Source organism: Gavialis gangeticus, unplaced genomic scaffold, assembly GCF_001723915.1.
Source record: "Gavialis gangeticus isolate Ggan-Ray unplaced genomic scaffold, GavGan_comp1, whole genome shotgun sequence".
Lineage (NCBI taxonomy): Eukaryota > Metazoa > Chordata > Crocodylia > Gavialidae > Gavialis > Gavialis gangeticus.
In genome coordinates, this window is record NW_017729003.1 from 23,571,197 (window position 1) to 23,596,708 (window position 25,512).

At 44.5% G+C, this 25,512-nt stretch overlaps 1 protein-coding gene across 3 annotated transcripts in view; it reads left to right on the forward strand.

Annotated features, from left to right (window-relative positions):
- The window catches only part of ANK3 (ankyrin 3), a 604,477-nt gene that overhangs the window by 488,489 nt on the left and 90,476 nt on the right, over positions 1–25,512 (forward strand). For all 3 annotated transcript variants that reach the window (XM_019507910.1, XM_019507908.1, XM_019507909.1), the window contains exons 9-10: positions 15,696–15,794; positions 22,867–23,064. In XM_019507910.1, the coding sequence (XP_019363455.1) occupies positions 15,696–15,794; positions 22,867–23,064 (297 nt within the window). The remainder of the gene's footprint in view (positions 1–15,695; positions 15,795–22,866; positions 23,065–25,512) is intronic.

Here is a 25,512-nt window from a genome sequence, read left to right on the forward strand (position 1 = left end):
TGGGTGGGCAGGCCGACATGGGACCCAGCCTCAGGAGAGGGGAGGGAACGGGTGTGGGGGAAAGCAGGTGGGTGTGTGGGTGGGTACAGATGTGGGTGGGTGTGTGGGTAGGTGTGGGGTAATTGCAGGGGGACTGTGGGTGTGGGGGGACTTGGTGGGGGGGCTGCTCAGGAGCGGTGTGTCTTCTGGCTCCCACAGGGTGCAGGCCCCCCACACAGCACATAGACTGCTCCCTCGCAGGGTCCCAGTCACCCTGCAGGGCCACAACCCGCCCCCGCCACAGGGTCCCAACCACCCTGCAGGGCCACAGCCCCCCTGTGCAGGGCCCACAGCTTACTCCCTACAGCATCAGCGGAAGCAGGGCACTCAGAGCCTGCTGCTGCCAGCCCCCCATTGTGTGGTGTAGCCCTGAGCAGCTCAGAGCTGGTACTGCCTGTGCTACTCATCAGGGACTGGCACCAGTCACTAGTGTCACCCGGGGGTTGGCGCCACTTGCAGGGACTGTGTGTTGCACCAAGCTGGGTCCTGCTAACACTGGGGCCACTCACACCACCACCCTGCACCAGTTCCATGGTGGCAGGATCCGGCTTGGCTCAGTACACTGTCCAGGCACACTGTGCTGGGTGCTACCTCCGGCAGCAGTGCTGCTTGTTCCACAGTGCCTGCAGGTAGGAGGCATGCAGCAGGACCTGGCCCGGTGCGGCTTGCTAATTTGGCTTTGCACCAGAGAGGGAGGCACGGCTCTGGAAGGTGCAGCTCCTGTGCAAACTCGCGCTAGCTTCACGGCTTGGGCTGCAGCAGGTCAGGTCAGACCAGTGGGGTGCGTTTTCCATGAGGCTCAGGCCCCACCTACCAGATGTGGCCTGGGCTGTGCAGCTAGAATGCGTTTACACAGGCACCATGCCTCCCTGAGCCATGCCCCCTGCTCCAGTGCAAAGCCAGTCTAGCAAGCCACACTGGGCTGGGTCGGATCAGATCCCACTGTGTGCTGCCAGCTCTGCTGCAGCTGCCATGCACAACCAGCTCCACCAGGGCTCCTGTGTGCTGCTGGCTTTGCGCTCCAGCTACTCACCACCCCCTTCATTTGCTACCCCCTGGCCCTGCACAGGTTGATATGCCTCAGGCCCCACACACCCCTAGGGATGGCTCTGGGGCTGCCACACGGTGCTGCCTACTCCCCCACCCAGCAGCCAAGCAGGGCTGTGGCTCTACTGCAGGTATAGCGGACGGTGACACAGCGCTGTTTGACCCAGGCTCTGTAGATGCTAAATGGATCTGGCCTGGCCCGGCCCATCCAAGGACATGTACTAGTGGGCTGGGCCAGATTCATTCAGCATGTATGGAGCCCGGGTCAGACAGCACCACATCGCTGCTGGCTGTGACTGCAGCAGAGCCACAGCCATGCTGACTGCTGCCACTGGCACCATGGGGGCTGGGTACGGGGGCAGCTGTGTGGCAGCCCCTGCTCGAGCCCCTCCACAAACCCACCCACATATGGGATATCCCTCTATACCACTCCCCACACCTCCTGACATCCCCCTCTACTCCCAACCCCCACTGACATCCCCTGCCACTCCCCATAGCCCCCAACATTCCCCTCCACTCCTGCCACTCCCTGATATCACCCTGCTACTCCCCATAGCCCTAAACACCTCCTGGCATGCTCCTGCCACTTCTTATAGCCCCAGACAACCCCCAACACCCACTGCCACTCCTCACACCAATCCACACACACCCATACCCATAACTCCCTCCACCCCACATCTCTAACTTACCCTTGACAGGACCAGGGGCAAGAGAAGCACCACAGAGATTCTCTGGCCAGAAACCAGAGCATCTCTCCTGGAGGACCGACTCCTGGGTTGCCTCCAGGCATGGTCCGGGACCATGTCTTGCCCCGCTATTCTGTGGAGCACTTTTTTTGGACCCTTGGATATCCAGCGGTCTAATATCACCCCCAGGCTGCAAACTTGCAGCATGGGGAACATTTTTTTGTTTCTGCATTTGCTTCTTGCCACATCTCAAAGGGCTTTGAGACACTGTAAGATGCACGTGCGCACTGATGTGGATGCGCCCTAAATGTTTTGAAGTCCATATATTGTTACCCTACTTTGTCCTTAACTCAGTTGCTCATCTTATAGTTTGTTTTAAAGAATTTCCCATACTACATCTCTCCCTTTTTCATGTAAAATACAGCAGCTGCCTTATGATTTCTGTGCAGAATATTGGGATATGTTCATCAGTGTGTAAAGAGTAGTTGTGATTAGGGCTGTGCAAAATTTCTCCAGCTGTTTCATTTTGATGCTCGTTCATTTTGACTCGTTTTGAACTCAAAACAGCGAAATCAAAATGAAACAGATGGCTTTGAAACAGCCTCGAAACAAAACATGGGCGTTTCAAAACAAAACGTTTCGAGTTTCAAAGCTGAAGCCCGGCTTGCCTTCAGGGAAACAGAAAGTAAGGAGAGGGAGAGGGTAGAGTGGGGAAGTCAGGGGAAGGACTGCTGTTATACTGACTGTGTAGCTGGCCAGTGACTACCATTCTTCCCTGAGGTCCCTTTCAATCCCCATGCTCTGGGGGAGGGATGGAAAAACAGCATTGTTTAAACTGTCCTGCTTTCTGCCTTGGGGTCAGTTACTGAGCTGTTTTGCAGCAGCTCAGCATCATCAGACAACAAGGGCTACCATTAATTTCCTACTCACTAGCCAAGCAAGAGGGATTTCAGAGTACCTTTTTCTTTCTTATGGATGCTTTTATTTTATTATTATATTCATTGATTTATTTTTTTCAATTTTATAATTGGATAGGATATTACATTATAGAATTTAGTTTATGTAGGAAGTGAAATACATTTATATTTTATTTCTATACATCTAAAGCTTGCAGCATACACACATTATAGAATTTATATAGGAAGCAAGACATATTTATATTTGTTTTTATACGTTTATTGTTTCTTTGCACCCACACGCACATAATCAGATTTATACAGGAATGTGAATAAATGTGTATATTTGAAGACAAGCAAGACATGAAACACACCATGAAGCATGGTGGAAAGGCAAGTGGTGGCAAACCTTCAGGGAGGAGTGGAAGAGCGGGTAGAGGGAGAGGTGTTAGTTCCCCACCCTGCAAACTGAGACACAGCCTCTTTCCTCCAGCTAGAAGGGATGAGGCTTCCACAAGCAGTGAGGAGAGGGGAGTAGTGCCAGTGCCACTGCCTGTGCCTGAGACTGCATCCCCTCCATGAGCACCAACCATAACCCCCCCCACCACCACCATGAAAACAACAAGCAGCAGCACCAGCATGACAGTCTCCTTGACCCCCATTTCACTTCCCATACTGAACCTTCCAGTGCCAGAGGAAGAGCTGGAACTGGATCTCAGTGCCCTAGCAAGGGAAATTCTGGGGAAGAAGGGGGAACCATCTGAGTTTGTGCTCCACACCCCTCAAGTTTCCCCTAGGGCCAGGTCTCCTTCTCCGGAAGGCACTTTGGAGAAGGTTGACATAGAGGTGGAGGCAAGTGGCTCAGCTGAGTCCGCTCCTCCTGTTGCTGTGCCTCTGCCTGCTGAGGAGGGGGAAAGTGTAACATCATCCACAAATGCACCTGCACCCCAGAAGCAAGCACGTAGTGTGGTTTGGAATCATTTTGAGCTGGCAGATGATCCCACATATGCTATCTGCCTGCACTATCAAGTCAAAAATCAGCTAGGGCAAGGGAACAAAACACATGAGCACCACGTCCCTGTGCATCTCTGCAGGCACCACCCCTTTGCCCTTGCTCCTCCTCAGCCTAGCAACAACAGGAACATGCCCAAAAGGAAGTCCTCATCCCACTCCAAAGCTCCCGTCCACCCAAAGCAGAAGCAGGCCACCCTGGAACAGTGGGGACAAGGTGGACAGAAAGCGGGACATGTTTCAAGGACGAGCAAGATCACCCAGAGCATTGAAGAGATACTTGCTGTTGATAGCCAGCCCTTCTCCTTAGTTGAACGGGCAGGGTTGAGGCAGCTTGTGGCATTCATGGCCCCATTCTACCAAGTGCAAGACGGTGGTGCCCTCCTTGTATGAGGCATGCAGGAAGTACTTGAGGGAGGAGCTGCTCAAGGCAGGTCCGCAGGTTACCTTACACTTTACCTCGGATATCTGGAGCAGCCGGGGTGGAGAACATGCCTACCTCTTCCTCACAGGGCACTGGTGCGACTATTTAGGCTGGTGGTGGGCTCTTCTTCCAGCCGAAGTGATGGATGAGTCCTACACGGCAACAGAGATCATGGGGCCAATGAACCGCTTGGTGCAGAGGTGGCTCATTGGGCAGGGTGAGCTCACCCATGGGTTCATAGTCACCGACAATGGGGCCAATGTGGTCAAGGCAGTCCATGATGCCAACTTTGTTGGCATCCACTGTTTGGCGTGCAAGTTTCACCTCATTGTCAGGGATGCCTTGGATGGGGACAGGGCTGCCGGTGACAGCACCGGCACCACCAGCAAGCTCATTTCAAAATGTAGGGAGATGGCAGCTACTTCCACCAGAGCATCAAGGGGGAGCGAGATGCTGCAGGACAAACAAACAGAGCTGAACATCCCACAACACAAAATCATGCAGGATGTGGAGACTTGGTGGAACTCCATATACCCAGTGCTAGAAAAGCTGGTGGAGCAACAGAAGGCCATCCCTGAGATGGCCTTGCTCAGGGAGGTTGGGATCAGTGTCCCCTGAACAGAGCTGAGTGAGATACCATCTGTCAGGTATTTGTGGTCCTCAACCTTTCCTCGAGGCCACCAAGACCCTCAGCGCTGGTGATGCCCACCTTAGCTAGGTATCCCCGTAGTGAGAGAAGCCAATGAAGAGCTTCCAGGGGATCAGTGTTCAGAGCTGGGGCAAACTGCTGTCACCAGATGTCCAGGCACTGGTGAGGCAGTTAAAGGAGGGCATCAGGAAATGGCTTGATCCCTTGTGGTCCAGTACGGTCCACGTACTGGCTGCCATGTGTGACCCAAGGGTGAAGGACACTGTATGTGGCAGCCAAACACTGAATCAGTAGATGGAGGTGCTGGTGAAGAGAGTCAGGGAGACAGAAGAGCAGAGGCAGAGGAAGGTGGAAGAGGGGGATCCACTGTTCCATGCTAGCACACCATCCACCAGCCAGTCTCCTCCTCCACTACAGGTGCTGCCAATGTGGGTCAACAGAATGGCTTCCAGGGTGGGGTCCAAAGGCATCAGACCCCACCATCAGGCAGGTAGTGCTCAGGCCTTGGTGGCTGCCTATTTCACTGAGGACATGGAGCCACTGCTGTGCAACGACCTTGGCCTACTGGGCAAGCTGCAGCCAGATGTGGCAGGATCTAACCATGGTTGCCCATGAACACCTGTCCTATCCACTGACCAGTGTTCCAAGCAAGAGGGTGTTCAGCTTTGCTGGGGATGTAGTGACACCCCACTGCACCTGCTTGGATCCTGGTTTGGTGGAGCAGGTGGTGTTCCTCAACGTGAACCTACCACTGCTGGGGTTCCTCAAGCTCCAGGTGCAGATGGAGTGAGTGCCATCCTCCTCACTCCATCTGCACCTATTTCCTTTTTTTCCTTTTTAAAAAGCCAGTTAATGCCCTGCTGTCAGAGCTGGAGGGGGCAGATCACCAGCCAGCAGGGGAGGAACAAGTCCCTGTTAAGCTTCTATGCCAGGATGAACTTGGAGGTATGGCCTGGGGCTATGGGGAAGGAGAAAGCCCCAGGTCCCAGGCATGACCACTAAAACTGCACTCTGCCAGGATCAGGGAGGCGTGGTGGGACTGCTGGCAGTGCAGCAGCCCCAGGAAATGCCAGGACTGAGGATGCCCCTGGTGAAAGGCATGTAGGAGGCACCATAACCTCCAGCTACCATATACATGCCCACAGTCCTGGCTGGGGAAAGCCTAGACCCCCCACATCTTTTACAGGCCTGTCACAGGCCAGCTGGGCACTGTGAGTGTATAAATTTAGTTGCAGGCTGACTGAGTGCTGCAACTGTATCAGCCACTGGGCTGTTTGGTTCAAGATCGAGGAGGTGGAGTTGGGAGTGAAGCAAAGACAAGTTTCACTTATAACAGCAAATGAATTTTACTTATAACAGCAAAAAATATAGTTTACACATATAACAGTTAATAAAAAGGTTAAGTTAATAAACAGACAGCATAACAATAAAAGTTAAAGATTGGCAGTGATAATAAAAATGGACAAATTAACAAAGAGTTCCCACTTGGTTAGCAATTTATCGATAGTCCCTCAGTGTCAGGTACACGTCAAGTTGATCCAGTGAAGTCAGTCGTCCCCTATCCGTGCTGTCGGAGGAAATACCGGGGAATATCTCTCAGTCAGGATCTGGTTCTCGCTCACACTGGGAGTAAGAGATCCAGGGGCATGGGACAGCAATGACCATTCTGTTCCATCCTTCCTACTAGTCACTTAATGTGCATGTTTTTTATATCCTGTTCTATGCTAATCTGTTGGCTTTAGAGCCACTCACAATCTTACCCTATGGGGTTAAAAGGTGTTAGAAATTATTATAATAGGTTACTGCCCGAGCTTGGGTTTACCCAATAAGTAACTCACACCACATCACTTTGGGGTCTGAGATTAGCATTTTTCCTGCCCAAGTCCATCCTACTTAAAAAAAATGTAAGATGTGTTAATTATATCTTGTGGTTAGGTTTGTTAATCCTTTTGACCTTTAAGCAAAAATTTATTAAATCAGCTAAGTCTACAGTTGTATTTTATTTTTTAGTTCTGCTTTTTAAAACTTATAAGCTATATTTTAGCTGATATTTATTATGTGCCTTTACCGGATACTCTCAAAAAGCAGATTCCCTTTTTTGCTATAAATTGCTCATTAACCCTTTTGGTTTTGGCCATCACACAGGCCTGAGGCTTGCTGGTTGTAGTAGAGTTGTGAGGCTCCAGGTGAGCTCAACTTAGCTGCCTGGGATGCTAGTTTTTGGGTTGAAAATCCCTTTGTTAGGCTGAGTAAGCACCTGCAGTTCATGTGTGTGCTGTTCCTGGATGGAAGGAATAGTAAAGAAGCCAGAGGCTGGCATGCAAATGCAGGCAAGAAAGCCAGTCAGTGGAAATGGAAATGGAGATGTGAGGGGGTGAGGGACAGGCTGGGGTGGGCAGGGAAGGGGGATGTAGCAGCACAGGTAAAAGTGGAGAGGTACCTCAGGAGTCAGATGTTGTAGTGTGTCAGAATTCCAATGTCTATATCGAGTTCATGAGTTTCTATACCTAGAAGGCTGATGAAGTGAAGTTCATATCTTTTGTGGGGAGGATTCCTTCTGTGTCTGTTCACAATAATATTCCCCTAGGGCTGGAGACAGGATCTAGGCTTTAGCTCAGCGTGTCTAAAACACATTTGGAATATTTGCATGCATCTCTTGCATAGTTCAGTGTTCCTTAATGAGTACAAAGAGATATATACTAGGTTCTGAAAACAAATCAGTGAACCTAGTTTCCTGGTCTAGTTAAATGGCGGTTAGTGGAGGCAAGGGCAGATCCTGAGGGGGTGTGGCAGCACGGTTTCACCCCTCTTGGGCTGTGCTGCATGTGTAGTCTGGGAATCTGGCTGGAGCCCCTGATTTCACACACCTCTGGAGCCCAAGGAGTGAAAGCTGCTGCCACCTTTTTTCCCCTGCTACTGAATTCAGCAGGGAGTGAGGAGGGAAGGGAATGGCAAACAGCTACAGCATTCACTGGGCTCCTGAGTTGTGCAAAAGCAGGGGCTTCAGCCAGATCCCACCCCATACTGGTAAGCCCAGAGCTCACTGCTCATTCCACACACCCACTATTGCCCCAGCAATAGGGATTGTGGCATAAGCAATCCTATGTGCCACCAGAGGATTCTGCTACGCAAAGAGAAACTTTAGCTGATCATTTAGGCTAGTTACATCTGTGTTGTCCTTCTGACAGAGGCCAGAGAACTTGCAATTTCAAGTGGACTCCAGCTTTTGATGTGAGTGGCAATTTGGGAAGTAGATGTTTGTCCTTCACTTGTCCTGTATACTCCAAATTGGGTAGGATTGGAGCACCCCTCACTGCCTCATTGTTAACTGAGGACAAGTAAAAAACCTAGCAGGGTCCTACAGTGAAGCTACCATTGCAGTCAGAGCAGTTATTTTTAAATGGGTGCCAGCCCTTCCATCCATCCAGCAGCAGAAAGAGCCATGTAAATCCCTGGGTGTCCCTTCTCACTGCCTCTTTGGCCATTTAACACCCAGCATGGAAGAGAAGGAAAAGGATGGATGAACCCCCTGCCCACTCTGCCTTCTCATACTCCTCGTTTATCCAGGAATAAGCAAAAGGAAGAGAATACAAGTGTCTCTCTACATACCAGGGAGATTCTTGCTGGTCTGGGAAAACAGGAGTCTACATGCTGAGTTGGTGCTGGTAGAGAAGGCACTGGGTAGAGTGGAGTGCTGGGGAGTGTGTGTTGAGAAGACTGGGCTCTAGAACAGGAATTGACACCAATCTGCCCCAGCGATCCAAGTTCACACTGAAGCTGCAGTATGGTTAAAGTCACCTTCGTGTTTATTTGTTTATTTTCAGCATTGAGTTTCTTAGGATTGTTCTTTTTTAAGAAGTCTAGAGAAGGAGACGCAGCCACAGGGATTAAAATACTGTATCTAAGCGGAATTCTTCCTGTTCTCTAACTGGCATTGCTAGAACACCTTTCCAGGCTCTCTAGAGGTGTAGTTAATGTAGATGATATGATTTATCATGCCACTTCATACTTAAAGAGTCCTTCATCTGGCGATTATTGCCATAATAATTTGTAATAGATTTCTAACTCACTTAATTACTGTGCAAGCACAGTATACTGTGTGAAATGTAAAATATTACATGTATTAGGATGCAAACTCCCATAGCCTGCAATGGCTCAGGAAAACTTTCTGATAAATGCTATATGCTACAGCCTTGTGCTGGATGCATAGCAGCCACTTTTAATTTCAACATCTCATTTTTCCATAAACACTTAACTCTGAGTCACATACTAAATTACCAGCTTCAACATTCTATTTTTTCTCACTTGTTCTTTGCTTAACAATTAGAAACCTCTAATTCCAAGCTGAGTCCTTGAAGCCTTTTCAGCACAAAAAAAGTCTTTAAAGCCACATTATCTCTTTGCAACAAATGTAGGGTTGCCGTTTACAGTGTGAGTCTTGACAGATGCTGATGATAGCTGTGTTACTACAGCAGGCCGCCTGATGGGTCCACTTCTCCAAACAAGTATCTAAATTCCCTGGTAACATTTCAAGCTATATGTTAAATTTATGCTAACACATGGTCTAAATTATGCCCTGGCTGGTTCAGCCAGGCTGTCTGCTGCCTCCTCTGCCATAGAGCTTCTTTCTGCAATAGGCAAAATTCCACAGGACCTTCTAAGGCATCATATTTTGGGGTTCACTTGAATGTTTTGTTGGGGTCTAAACAAATTTTCATTAAAATCACTAGAAAGAACAAGGTATGCACTTCAGTATGAATGAGCCAATATTTGCTGGCCGTATTTGTGGTGTTCACATCAGGTACTCAGCATGTCTCGTAGCATGCTTCTCTAGAGATATGATGCCTGCTTTATTAGATATATCTCTCCTATGTGATACAGATGGATTCTATCAAGCCTTATCCATAAAAAGGAAAGGCTTTCTGCACTTTTAACTTACGTCCCTTCCCATCCTAGAACAGGCCATTTTCTCTCATAAGTGTCTAGTGAGTTAGGTGAGATAGCTAGGAGGAGGGCAAATACATTTGTTCTGCAGATTAAAACTAGTAGGGTAGCACTGCTGTCATAGCTGTACAGGTCGTTGAGCAACAATGTCTTTGTTATTAAAGGTACATTCTACAGTTTGTACTTTGAGGCAGTGCTTTTGATGCTGTTGTACTATGCCTTTTGGCTTCCAGGATTATAAAATAGTCAGCTATAAGGTTATGTTCATGCTGGTTAGCTGTAGATCTTCATTTTGGTAATATATTCACATACAGAGAACTTTGTATCGTCAGTAAAATGTGCTTTAGGTGCTTTTCAAAAATAAGCTGCCTATACAAGAGTAGTCTCTATAACTCACCAATGTAGCTGGGCTGACCCATATATTTCAGCTTTGTAAGGGTGATATTTGCAGTGTTGAAATTAGTAGTAGCCCTATATAAATATTGAGAGATAAAGTCTTGGCTTCAGAAGGAAATAATAAGATATATACAGATACTGAAGAATAGAATAGTAAGAATCACTAACTCATAAAAAATTAACTTGCTTGCAGTATTGACACCATCCCTGCTCAGGTTCCGTTCCTCTTCCATAGTTCTGTAATTCTGTTTGACTATATTTTCCAATGCAACAGTTCAATCAGAGTAAATATCTAAAGGCATAGACTGAAACAATGTTCCCTGTCTTGCCCTAAGAAGTTATCTGAGTACATTTTGTGCTTAAACTACTTAAGTAGCCTTTTAAAATTAGCTTGCTTATGCTTAAAGGATATAGTGATTGGCACTACATAAATACTTAAGATAGAATGATCAAGTGAAAAGAGTGTAGGCAGTCTGGCCTAGTGGGCAGGCTGTCAAGTGATGACCATAGACAGCTAGTTTATTAGCTGGGGTAGGACTGCCAGTTAGAGCCTTTGGCAGATCTGACCAGCCCAAACTGGGCTGCCTATTAGAGCTTCTGACTACATTTCATAGATTCATAGATTATAAGGCCAGAAGAGACCTTCAAAGATCATCAGGTCCAGCCCCCTGCACCAAGCAGGAAAGATAACTCTGGGTCAGATGACCCCAGCAAGGTGACTGTCTAGTGTGCTCTTGAAAATTTCCAGGGTAGGCGATTGCACCACCTCTGGAGGGAGCTTATTCCACAGTCTGGACACCCTGACTGTGAAGAAGTTTTTCCTAAAGTTGAGCCTGAATCAGTCTTCCAGGACCTTGTGGCCATTACTCCTGGTTTTCCCCTCGGTTGCCCTGGTAAACTGTTGCTCACCGATCCCCTGATGTTCTCCTGTAGTATAGCGGTTAGCTACTACCAGCTCCCCTCAGCCTTCTTTTCTTCAGGCTGAAGAGTCCCAGATCCCTCAGCCTTTCCTTGTATGGCTTGCCTTTTAAGACTCTGAGCATACAGGTGGCTCTTCTTTGGACTCTCTCAAGCTTGTCCACCTCCTTGTTAAAGTGTGGCACCCAGAACTGGACACAGTACTCCAGCTGCGGTCTCACCAGTGCTGAGCAGAGCGGAAGAATCACCTGCTTGGCTTTGCTGGAGATGCATCAATTAATGCATGCCAGAGTATTATTTAAATTATATGTTGTTTAGTTCCTGTTTACAGGTATCTAACTAGCTGGAAAGCAGAGCCAGAAGTGACAGTTTTCACCTGATCTGGCTACAGAAAGCTATCTGTGACCAAACACAAGTGCATGATTGCAGACAGCTTCAAAAATGGCCAGTCAGGTGAAAATCTGAACCCTCATTGCATGAGGGGTCAGATGAGGAAATTTCAAAACAGTGCCTTCTGTAACTTCTGTCTGCACTGCCTCACAGCCTGTCACTGTTTTCAGAATGGGAGGGGGGACAGGGAGCAGAGTGAGTTCAGTCTGGGGGGTTTTCAGCCCCTGCTGGAGGGTGGAATGGGTGTGTTGGAGGCTCCCTCCCAGGCTCCAATACACCAGCAGTGAACTTCTGTTTGGTCCAGGGGATTGTTGTAACTCAGAATGCTCCCTGCAAAGTGTTCTCAGTTACAGTTGGAAGCTGCACCCAGAGTTAAGTGAGTTTCACTTTCCTTTCGTTGAACTGTTTAGGATAGATTATATTTGTTTTCTACCACTGGCTGCTTGCGTTGTGTTTAGTGTTTTATACATAAAGCACTTATCTCATTCAAGTTGTTGCCATGGAAGTTATGCAGTACTTCTGTACAGTATATTTAAGGTACATTATAAATATTTCTTTATAGCTGATAAAATTACAGTTTATGGCTATATGCTACCTCTTTCCTATAACTGTAACCATATATTACAGATCAGTACAACTTTATTTGGTACAGCTTTTTCTGTTTGAACCGTGTCTCCAAATGCTTTGCAGAATTCAGTAACAGAAAAAAAATAGTAAATAGAAATTACAGAAAGTGTAATAAGAATGGCCTGGGCCAAATTCTGTTCCTCCTACATATGCAAATAGTTCCTTGCATCCTGCTCTAATTACAGTCTCATATAGGCTCTCCTGGGAGCGTCACTGTTCTCTTAGGAGAAACCATGTGTGTACAGATGCTCAGGCTTTTTCTCCCAAAGTAAAAATAGTCACTCCAGGCAAAAAATAACCTGGGAACAATCACAGTTAAATCACTTGCAAGAGAGTGTCTCTTGGGAGAATGAATGTCTGTACAACACAGGCTAACCATGGGCAGTCTGGGTTAGCCAATTAGGGCTGCCATATGCACTTCTGCTATCTGTTGCCAGGCAGACTGAAGGAGTCTGCAGAGCATAGTGTGGGCACAGGGTCCTTCCCTGGCTGCAGAGTGTCATCACTGCAAGCTCTCCACTATTCAGGGCCTCAGTATTCGAATGTCTGTACACACAGCTCTGAGTAAGTTTTTCTACCATAAGACCAAACCTGGGATAATTCTCCCAGTTCCTTTGAATGTGTTTATGTAGCTGAAGGTCAATAACAAACATCCCCTGACTTCATTGAAGGCCAGATCAGACCAGTCAGTTTAACCAGTACTTGCAGAAGTAAAGTAAGAATTTGACCCAGTACTGTGGTAAAATTAAAGTAGTCTAACATATGGCCAAATAAAAAGCCAAATTATGGCCTGGACCTGTGAGTGCAAAGAATGAAGGGAGTTTAAGGTTCTTTGAGTCACAGTCTCTCCCTCCCAAACTGCTTCTTGCACTGAGCAATTGTAAGCTGATTATCTAGCCCAAAAGAGTAAACTGAGAAACATCAAGGTTTCAGGTGATCAGGAGTTAGCTTAGTAATGTTGAGATATTTACTACTTTATTCTGGTTAGAGTATGCATGTGAAATAGTTTGATGACATAATTTTATAAAACAATGATAATATGTTTTGGTCACTACAGTTTATATATAGTTTTTAGGGGATGTTTATTAGACAAATAGAACAAATAGTTCTTTCATTAATTGTATGAAAATATAATAGACATTTTAAAATTAATTGTTTGTTTAGCTCCATCCTTTTCATGGAAAAATCTTCACTGGTATATTTAGTGCATAGTCAGTGTATTTACTGTGTTGCTACATCTTGCGCAATTTTTTCTTGGTTGTAACCAATTGGAGATTGAATATTGCTGAAAATATTTATTCTTTCTTCTTTTCATTGAATCAGTGACTATTATTTGTAACAAGCATAATGTTATATGGCACTGAAAAAGTCATTTTGACATTACTCTGAATTGCTTAAGACAGATATACAGTAGGTTCCATCCTAGTGTTCAGCACATGAGACAGTTTATTTAAACATTGTGAACAAGGCACAGGTAAAAAAATAATCAAAACACCCTGTAAATCTTAGATGATATTATCATGTTATTTAAGAAATGTTTTCATATTAGAAATATAACTAGAAATGAACAAATTATGATAAAAACTGTTAAAGGGTCAAAATTCAGACTCACTAGCTCAGTTGTATAACCTCAAGATACTTTTATATACTACCGTGGGCAGATCTAGGATTTCAGAAAAGGGGGTACAACAGATGTGTTTGGCATCACAGCTTGAACATAGAGGAGCTGGGGGCCGGCACTGCTGGCGCTCCCAGGCCAGCATTGGACACCTCAAGAGTGAGTAGCAATCAGTTGCAGGAAAGAGGCACCTGCCTGCCACCTCTGTCCCCTGCTGAGCTCAGCACCCTGCACAGCCAATACTCATATCCCCTGACTGGAACAGGCTAGGAGCGGCCTCCCACTATATTATTCAGTTCAAGATCAAAACAAAACCAACTTTATTTGAACGTCCACAAGTTTGTTAGTTTATATAATTAAACAAACTTGTGCACCTTCAGCTGAAGATGGTTATCAAGAATATTAAAAAGGAGACAGGGTCATTGACGTCTGTGGAGTGAAGAGATTAGTAGGAATCAGGTACATTGCAATGAGCAGGGATCAGGGTTTTCTGTTTCTCACGGAAAAATGGAGTAAACTGTAGATTTTAACTGTTACTGGAGGCAAATGTGGATTTCTCATTTTACCAGACAAACCTGTGGATTTTTCAATTATGCAATGAGCTCCCTGCAGGCTGGCAGAGTTCCAGCCTGCAGGGAGCTGAGAGGGAGCAAGAAGAAGGCAATGAGACAGGGGGCACAACATACATGTACATGCACATGGCCCGAGGCAGCCTGCAGAGCAGCTCCAGCAGGTAAATGTGGGGGAGGGGGAGAGGGGGATTGAGGCCACTGTAGGGGGGAAGAGAGGAAGTTGGGTGGACCTGGGGCTGAGCTGGGCGGTGCTTGGGCCTTAGGGCCCAGGGCCATGATGTGTGGCTGCAGGGCCCCAGTGGGGAGCAGGATGAGGCCGTCAGTGGCTTGTCCAGGGCAGGGGGAGGGCTGACTCCCTACTGCTGCACACACTTGCAAGGTACAGGTGTTACACACTAATTGCCAATTGCTCAAAAAATGAGTGAGACCTTATAAGGTCAGCTGGAGCCTGGCACCGCTCAGCCCCAGCAGTCCCAGCTCCCACACAGCACGCAGAGCCCTGCTGAGTCGTGCTGCAGCTGTGCCATGGGGCAGCTGCCACGCAGATGCCAGGTGGTGGGGGGGGCAATCCCTGCTGCCCCCTACTACCCCATGCTGTGCAGGGGGGCTCTGCCACGAGCACTCAGAGGCCCCGATTGCCTTTTTTTTTTTTTTTTAAAGTGCCAGGAGGCTGGGGCCGGGCAGGGGATGGGGCCAGGCAGGACAGCCATGGCAGCTTCTCCCGCAGCTCCTCCTGCCCGGGGAAAGGCAGACACAGCCAGAGGAGCCTCAGGAGAACCTGCAGCCAACTGGCTGTGCCTGCCTCTCCCCGGCCAATCCGAATCTCTGAATCTTTTCCAAATCAATTCAGAGGCTTCGGATTTGATTCAGACCTTTTAATGGTTTTCCTGATTTGATTCAGATTTGGAGATTTGGCCAGCGAATTGGGCCGAATCTCCTCCAAATCGAATCGGTAACTAAAGCTTCGCACAGCCCTAGGCTGCATCCATTTCACTTCCCATCCAGTTTGACAAAAAAAGGCTGTTTACAAGCAGGTTTCATATCAGCTCTGTAAGGTGTAGATCTTTTCTCATTTCCAGGGTCTTGTGGAAGAGTCATCAGTGGTTAACTGTATCATAGGATACTGTTAGGTCGACAAACACAGCTCTGGTGATTTGGCCTCTTTCAAAACTGTCCTCAATATGTTGAGTTAGACTGAGCAGCAGGCTCGCTGAATGAAAGTGCAGTTGTAGTTTGAATTACAGATTGATCATACCATTATAATCCTAGCTATATGTCTACTAGAGTTGAATATGCAATAAAAAAGATCAAATCGTTTTTACTTGAAAATATTGTTTCATTTGTGGAATAAATGATTCAAGCAATATTACCTGACCTGCTGCATACAGGACTCACATGCCCAAAAATTCTTCTATTTTTAAGTGCATGATATTTCACTATATCTGAAGTAAATGGATTATAATGTTTGTGTTTAATAGGATGGGCTGACCCCTCTCCACTGTGGAGCAAGAAGCGGCCATGAACAGGTCGTTGAAATGTTGCTTGATCGTGGTGCCCCTATTCTTTCAAAGACCAAGGTAAGTAGTACTCTTTAACTATCTGCTAAATAATATTTGATCAAATATTTGATCATTCTGTTTTCACAGTGCTGTATATTTTAGCTGGGTTAGGGGTTGGATACTAACTTCCTATCTTCATATTATCTACATAAACTAGCATAGGACTGTCCAACTCGTCCATGGGCCATGTGTGGCCTCTGAGAGGGGAGCCTGTGACCCACAATGGTGCAACCTGCATAGCGTGCACTCAGCCGCTTAGAAATGGGACAGTCCTGAACTGGTGCATGGAAGATCCTTTGTTCAAAAAGCAATGTTGAATGTTGTTGTTCATGGATGCTAAGCAGATGTGTTTTCATTTGTGAAGAGGATTATATGATGATGCAGCACAGAAGTTAAATACTATTTCTACCCATTGGAATTTGGATGGATAGAAAATATTTGCTTGGAATGAAGGTATACAGATTACATTGAGGCTTTAACTTGTTACAGAAGTACCACAAGGCCACAGTAGAGTTAAATGATAAAAATAAAGTAATGTCTCTCTACAGAGGAGCTCTCATTTTCTGAGTTGTTAGGCTGATTACTAAATGTTTCCATCTCTTATCCCTATACTTTGTTAAAATATGTGAAATTCATTGTTTTCCTTTCATGAGGCTCTTCATGAAAATTACAAATCACAGTCATTCGGGTGGGCAGCCAACTTCAGGTACAAGGATTATCATGAAAATGAGCATTTGATGCTGTTCCCTACATAGTGTTATTTCAGATACCAGGGATAGCTCTGATGTATGTATAGCAATTGAGTTTCTAATGACACCACCATACTATGTATGCCTTCTTCCACTGAAGTTGATATGTATGGGTGGGAACACTGCTATAAAAATTTTCATTGTACCAGTACAGGTTTTTGGAGCCCCTTTCTTTGCAATCCTTTCTCTTCTTGTGCCATGCAACAGCATTTTGCTAAAGTATTTCTTGTTTCCATGTGTTATTTTGTTTCTTTTTTTTCTCTATCCTGTCCTCTTATCATCTTCTGTCTTTCCTTTTTTCTCTCTCTCTCCCCTCTAGACCCCCTTCCTCCCACCCTCCCACTGGAATATTTAGCAAGTAGTTTGGATATGGCACCATCTTTGGTCTGTCTCATGTCCCTGACATATCCTGTCATAAATAATGTGACATGAGCAAATGAGAAGATCTTCCCTTCATCTGTATGCAGAATTGCCATTGACTCCCAAAGCTCTGAACTTGTAGCCCTGCACATGTGAGCTCCTCCTACTGCTGCTGATATGATGTGCAGCTGTTTGAGCAGGGTGTGAATACACATAGCCTTCACAGAGATACCTGGGCCAGGTACAGATACTTTTACCAGTATAAGTGATAGGAAACCAGTCTATACCCATAACAGAACAGAAGTTTGGCACACACAGACTGGTGTAAAATAGCAGAACCCAGTTAAAGATTTTCCCTCCCACCACCAAAGGGCAAATGTGTGTTCTGTAATGATCTAAACTTTGCAGCTTACAGAAAACCACATAATGTAGATCAATTCCGCCTCAGGCTTTTTGAATATCTGTACCCAAGCCTGGAGCACATTTATATGGAGAGAAGGCTATGCACCTTTCTCTATGGACTTACCTCCCTCAAACTAAATCATCTTCCCTGCCCAGATTTAATCTACCCTGCCTTCCAATAGCTCTCCCCCGTCTTTGGTGGGTCTGTGATTAAATTCACATAAACAACTTTAGCCTTGTTGTTTTGTTTCTGTTAAATATAGCACGGTCACAGTTTTCAGGAACTGTATCCCTTGTTTTTAGAATGTGCAGCACTGATATTAATTACCTTGAAACTTAACCACCTATTTGAATACTAGTTTATTCTTTAAGAGTTTTTTAACCTTTTTTTTCCTTTCCAATGTGTCCCTTCAAAGACATAGTCATTTTAAAGAATGAGATCTTTAAACTTCCCCAAATGTTGTGGCCTCACCTAAAAAAAATCTATTAGAAAAGTAAGAGTATGTGCTTCAGGTTTGAAATTGTAGAGCCACATGCTACAGAACTGGCTTAAATTGTGCTTATATGATTCTCCATGGCAATGTAATACCAAACACTAAAATGCTATACAAGCCTTTCTTCAGGGGAGAGGGAATCAATACTAGATATTAAAAAATTAACATAAGAAAAGAGAAGTATTGCTTGTTCCATTCTCTCTCTGATATGTTAATTTAGACTATATTTGTCTAAAGCAGAATACCTTTGAATGATGTTAATGAATCTATTCATTTGGCACTGAACTGCAATATTGTTCTCTGGAAAAAAAACCCTTGGCTCAGTTTATAGATTCATAGATGCTAGGGTTGGAAGGGACCTCAATGGATCATCGGGTCTGACCCCCTGCCTAGGCAGTGTTGGGGTCAGATGACCCCAGCCACATGCCTATCCAGCCTTCTCTTAAAGAACCCCAAGGTAGGGGAGAGCACCACCTCCCTTGGAAGCCCATTCCAAATTTTGGCCACCCTTACCATGAAGAAATTTTTCCTGATATTTAGCCTAAATCTGCTCTCTGTCAGTTTGTGACTTTTGTTTCTTGTTACCCTAAGAGGCGCCCTGGTGAACAGAGCATCTCCAATCCTTTGCAGCGTCTTCCTAATGAATTTGTAGGCAGCCACAAGATCACATCTCAGCCTTCTGTTGTGGAGCCTGAGGAGATTCAGGTCCCTCAGTCTCTCCTCATCGGGCTTGTCCTGTAAGCCCCTAACTATATGAGTGGCCCTCGTCTGGACCCTCTCGAGTCTATCAATATCCTTCTTGAAGTACAGTGCCCAAACCTAGATGCAGTACTCCAACTGCCATCTGACCACTGAGCAGAAGTATCACCTCCTTGATTCTATTTGTCATGCATCTACTGATGCACAATAAAGTGCTGTTAGCTTTGCTGATGATTTTGTCACACTGACGACTCATGTTCATCTTGGGAGTCCACTATGACTCCAAGATTCCTTTCTACTTCTGTGCTTCTGAGAGGGTCACTTCCCAGCTAGTAGGTGTGCTAGATATTTCTGCACCCTAGGTGCAGCACTCTGCACTTGTCCTTATTGTACTGCATCCTATTGTGTACTGCCCACTTTTCTAACCTGTCCAGATCTGCCTGCAATCATTCCCTACCCTCCAGAGTGTTCACTTCAACCCACAATTCAGTATCATCCACAAACTTGGACAGAATACACTTCACACCCACATCCAAGTCTCTGATGAAGATATTGAAAAGTACAGATTCAAGGACCAAACACTGTGGGACCCCACGACCCACATCCTTCCAGGTCAATACCGACCCATCTACTACCATCCTCTGGGTGCAACCACTAAGCCAATTGGCCACCCACCGGACCGTGTAAACATCTGTCACAGTCTCTTAATTTTTTAATGAGAATGGGATGAGATACTGTATTGAAGGCCTTGCTAAAATCTAAGAAAACAACATCCACCTCTACTCCTGCATCTAAGCATTTTGCAACCCTGTCATAAAACAAAACCAGATTGGTAGGGCATGATCTACCTGTTATGAAGCTATGCTGATTTCCCTGCTGCATTATTTTTCTGGCTGGACTCCCACAAATATGATCCTTCATAATCTTTTCAAAGATCTTTCTAAGGATCGAGGTGACACTGACTAGTCTATAATTATTCAGATCCTCCTTCCTCCCCTTCTTCAGAATAGGGACCACATTGGCCCTTTTCCAGTCCTCCGCGACCTGACCCGAGCGTCACGAGTGTTCAGACAGCCGTGCCAGTGGTTCTGCTATGACACCAGCCAATTCCTTCAGTACTCGTGGATGCAGCTCATCCAGGCCTGCTAACTTGAACACATTCTAGTCCTGAGTATTCTGTGTTGGTGCTTGCAAACCTAACAGTGCTCGAACTGCATGACACCTGTGGCACCCTTGAAAGGACCTCCACTCTTATTACAGTAGGGGGGCAACCTTTTTGGCAGGCGTGCTACAAATTAGCCCCATATCCATTCCAGGTGCCACTCTGATCCCCTTCCTCTGCCTGAGCTGCTGTTCTGCTTTCTGCTCCCGGTTCTGTGCTTCCTGCCCAGTCTGCCTCTGTGTTTTTTGCATTCCTTGCTTGATCTGCTGCTTTGCTTTCTGGTCCCTGTCATATCTGCCACAATACTGTCTGTCCCCACTCTGCTGTGCTGCATGCCCTTGGTAATTGGGCAAAGTTAATCATTTCTCTGTGCATCAGTGTCCATGTTTTTAAAAAAGGTGAATTTAATTAAACTGAACCTCTGCCCAGCATGAAACATATTAACATCTACAGAGGAAGCATAAAAATTGCTATGTAAGAGCTAAGTGTTATCTTTGTTACTGGTTTTCAATACGATGGGTCTTTGCCAGTCATCTCTTTGATGTGGAATTTGATCTGGTCATCTACTACTTTTCTTCTCAAGCATCATATAACCATCCATATCTTGCTGTATTCCCATGGGTGTGAATAAAGTACATTTGGAGTCATTTAAAAAGAGGGGAAGGACTCTTCTCCAAACCCTGCAGCAGCTGTTACATTCTAACAGTTAAGTGTAGGGGAGCTGGGAGCAATACAAATGCAGGGAGCAATACAAACGAAGCAAAACAGCTCTAACTTTAATACTGGTTCATCTAAGGTTCAAATTAGAGCAGTTTTGCTACATATATATCACTCCCAAGTTGTACATCTGTAATTCTTAGAAAATAACATTTGTTGTCCACTCCTGATCAGCCGCTCCTTTTTTTAAAAACAAAGTTCCATATGCACATTTGTCCATAGCTGGCCTGTGATCTTCTCCGATTTCTACTCAGCTACTTCACATTTTATGTTCCCAGTGGCAATCCAGTACATTGGTAACTCTCATCTAGAGTGGCATGGTGCCCTGCAGTGCTGTGAGATCCTTTTAAGAGTGGCCAGAAGGCCATACTACTATCACAGGAGTTCAGATAGCTGCTCCATCTTGGGATCCCAAAGTACTGCTTACAGACATTAATTAATTATGTCTCACAACTTGGATGTGGAAGGGGGAGTAATGATCTGCCCTGTACTTTTATTTTACAGGTGGGTGATACAGGCACAAAAATATTAAATGATTTGTCTAGAGTATCACATTTTATTGATAATCTAGCAAAACCAAGAATAAACCCCATTTGGGTCCAGTGCTTTAACCAAAACACCAGTCTTCCATCATCCTTTACGTGTCCATTGCAAAATTTCTTTTCAGTCTGGCTCTGTGCCCTGGTCTTTTTGCTCCTAGTTATACTTTTCCGGTCTTCAAAAGATTTTCTCCAGTTTTCTGCTAACTTTCCCATATTAGTATGCTCCTTGATGACCTCTGCTCCCTTCCTACTTTCCCTTAGCCTCTACTCCTCACATTTGTCTGCTGGATGTTTTGATCTTTTCCTGACTCCTTCCCGCACATTTCTACTTTATCTTTAATATACAGTTCCTTCCCTTATAGCTACCCTTGAGACTCTGAATACCTTCCATGCCTTCCAAGTTGTCCCACTCACTTATGGGTTATACATGTGTGATGGATTCACTGTTATTGTTTACATTTCACTAAATATTTAACAGTGCACAATATTTAATTGTGCCTGCATCTTCTAGGTAATTCTCACTGTAATCAGAATGGCTTACAGGAATTTGTCACATCAGCGGTTCTCAAGCTGTTGTCTGGAGAGCTTTGTTATTTAGTGCTAACTCTCCCCTTTGTTTTAAATTGCTAAATCACATTAAAAGACAACTAAAATGTATCAAATACTTTCCAAATATCAAGTAAATAACTGCAGTAGTTCCCACTGGAAATGGAAAGGGAGCTGATCTGCATCACTGTGTACAGGAAGAGCCATGCTCATGAGTCCTATGCTAAGATGTGATCCAGCTGAGACTGCTTTAGAATTATGTAATTCAGATGCCATGCTTGTTTTCACCCTCTTTCATTCTTCTTTGCTGCTTTTTAACATGTATTTTATCATGCATTTGCTCCTTTTTTTGTAATTTTTGTCATTTCTCATATCATATGGCTTATTAGAAAAAAGGAGGCCTCGGTTTCAGAAAAGCTGAGAAATACAACTACTGAGCATTTATATTGGTGTTTTGCTTATGTTACCCATGGTCACATAAGGGCACCACATCTGTGAAAAAGAGTTTAAATTTTTCTTGGCAGTAAGTCTGTGGTATTTTTAGATCTAAAAGCCATATTTCAGCTATCTGGATTACATTATCACCAAGATAAAGCATTACTGTGATAGTAAGTGAAATGGAATCTGTTTTCATTAAGTATAAATAATTGAATAATTGAATATTAAAAATTTACAGAATGCTTTTGGCTTTAGAAAAATAAAGCTAAATAACTGGCAGTTCAAAATGCAGATGGTAGTTTTTGGTACTGTATCTGGCTTAAGAAACCAATGTGCATTTCTTCAAACAACATCAATTTGTACCTGTGTATTTTTTCTATGAAAAAGAATCAGTCACTGATAATTCTGTCTGAGAGAATAATTCATTTCTGTCATTGGTGTGTGTGCATGTATTTAATTTATTTTAATGTGACTAATGATTCACACTTAGTTGCCTAAGTGTTATATGCAGTGCAAAAAACAGTTCTCAAATGCAGCTATTGTCTCCATAGAAATCTTTCCATTTGGCTCCATCCAAAATTCCTTACACAGGTTTTACTTTGTCCATGTTTCCTATGTCCAAGCATTTGTTTGTATAGTAAGGGTGATGTTAATATAGTTATATAATTTTAATGGTATTTATATATGGGTATAACTTCTAGTATAGATGATCTAGCATAAAAATGCTCCTGCTTGTTAGATTCATGTGATTTAGGACACCCATGTACTAGTAAAAGCTGATACAAGCTGAGGGGGAAGGGACTAGCCATAGTTTTTGTTTTAAGCAGACTTCAGAATTTTCTCCAGTGCATTAGTTTCCATTTGATGTAGTGTGGGATTTCACATAACAATAGAGCTTGTAAAGCTGTGCTTCAAAGAAAGTTTTCAGTCACAAACGTTTTCATATATCTGTCTATTCAGTTAGTTTATTTTTGTTTACAGAATGGTTTGTCTCCGTTGCATATGGCAACACAAGGAGATCATCTAAACTGTGTTCAGCTTCTGATTCAGCACAACGTGCCTGTTGATGATGTCACTAATGACTATCTGACTGCACTGCATGTTGCCGCCCACTGTGGCCACTACAAAGTTGCCAAGGTTCTCTTGGACAAAAAAGCTAATCCTAATGCCAAAGCACTGGTGAGTACACAGAAGCTTACTATTCACAGCTAAACATTCTTTCAAAGTTGTAATGGCTAATATTTGAGTGTTTTTTCTGTTTCTTGAAAGTTGACAGGAACTGGCATTCAGTGAGGGTAATACACTGTATTTGCATGGAGTCCACAAAAATAAAATGCCATTATCATTTGTTGACATTCTTTGTGTTATCTGCATAAAGCTTTATTTGTGTTCAGGGTGATGTATTGGGTTTCTGGTGTAAATAAGAGCCGTCCTTACGTTTTGATTATTTGTTGGGATTTAGGATAGACTGGGGGACTGACATCTTAACTGATACAGCAGTTAATTTGAAAGAGATTCTGATTTTCTAATGTTTGGCAAGAGGAATTGTATCTGCAGCCTTTATGAAATAAGAAAAAGTGGCATAGCAAATATCCACAGCATTCTATGACTTACTGACTGACATCTTTTTGATAACTTTTCTATATTCAAAAAAACAGCCAGCCAACTCAACACTACAACTGTTATTACAAGGAAACTGCTGCCACAACACCTGTGCTTTGTCCTGAAATATACTGATGGCTTACTATCTTAAAAAATCTGTCTTTATAAATGTATCTTTAACAGTCATCCCAAACATATTCAAATTCTTACATTAATTATATTTTTGTTTTATATGTTGTTATACCCACGTCAGTCCTATGCAAGTATTGATTTTCTAAGTAAGTCATGAGTATAGAACTCCAAACCTATGCAAAATCAGGGTGGGTTTGAGTTCTTTTTACAAATAGTTCCGATTCAAAAGCTTCTTTTCTTTCAGCCACTCAGTTCTATCTATTCCCTCATCTTACTATATGGGTTCCTTTTCTCTCCCATTGGTAAGACAGTGTGTATTACTTAGTGTTGCCTTCAGAAATAACTGATGCCTCATTTCATGTTTCAGAACATTTGGAGCAGGCTTGAAAGAGAGTAGGGGTGTGTGAAGTGGGCAGTATTCAATTTGGATTCAGATTCGGCCCGATTTGGGGGACAGTGATTCAATTCGCTGATTTGGATCACTGTCCTGATTTGATTCAGCTGAATCTGAATCTAAAGATTCAATGTTGATTTGGAGAATCTGCGATTTGGCCATAGATACAGCTTTATATGTTTTTTCTGTGTACCTCAAGGTACCAGGTGCAGCTTGTGAATGCTGAGATGGTGGGGCGGATGGAGTGTTTCACAGGAGCACGCAGTGCGCTCGGTGGTGGACCTGGAAGTGGAAGTGGACCAGAAGTTGACCCCCCCACTGCACCCCCTAGCTCGGCAATCAGCCACGAGGAGGACCCTGGGTACCCCCCAGACCTAACAGGCATCAGTCGCTGAGCCGGAGGGGGGGGTCCCCTGCACACTTTGTGGGGGACCTGGAAGTGGACCAGAAATTCTTCTGGTCCACTTCTGGGTCCACCGGCAAATGCATGAGGGACCCCACTAGTGCTCCCATGGGACACTCCATCCTACCCACCATATCAGCATTCACGAGCTGTGCCTGGTACCTTGAGTTATGTAGAAAAACATATAAAGCTGTGTCTATGGCTGAATCATCAAATCTCTTCAAATCGAATCAGAGGCTTCCAGTTCAATTCAGAGAGATTAATGGGTCTCCTGATTTGATTTGGATTTGAAGATTTGGCTGCTGAATCGGGCCAAATCTCCTCTAAATTGAATCAGTGACCAAAGCTTTGCACAGCTCTAAAAGAGAGTATTCAATTACTGCTCTGCTTAGAAAGCTTACATGTCATTATTCCTTAACTCACTTGCATAAAGTTGAATTCTTAACATAAAGAATGAGATGGGAGTAAAGAGGGCTTTAATAGCACCTCCTGCGTTCCATGTCCAGCCCCAGTATAATTTTAGCAATCACTAAACTGTTGTGCTACGTTCTAACAATTTCCTGAAGACATGAGCTGACTAAAAGTAGGTAGAATCCAGTGTACTCTGTCTAAGCCTTTCCCTACTCAGATGTTCCTAACATGCCCAATATCCTAGAAAACAAGGTAAAACATTAAAATTACTTGAGTAATTCACTAACTAAGGAGCCTCCTTCCATTAAGATAGTCTTCAACAGACAGTTCTGTCTGTCTTCATTTCTGTCCATTTTGCAGTAATTTAGTCTAGTCTTAGCCTGGTCATTATGCTATGCTGGGGGGATGAACTACAACGTTTACCCTAAACTGAAGCAGACAGTCGCACTGACCTCATGCTATGAAGTATCTAGTGTTCTTTATTAGTCAGTAATGTAGCTAATTTTGATCTGATCTGAGGTTCAGTTTTGTCAGCTGTTTTTAAAACTACTCTGTGATATGTATTCAGACTGGCATCAATGTTCAAGAGAATATTGTAAACAATGCTGCATCATTCTTGGATGGTCTGGACATCTTGCTTTCTTGCTTCAGTTGAGTTCTTATTATTTCCCCACCAACAAGGTGC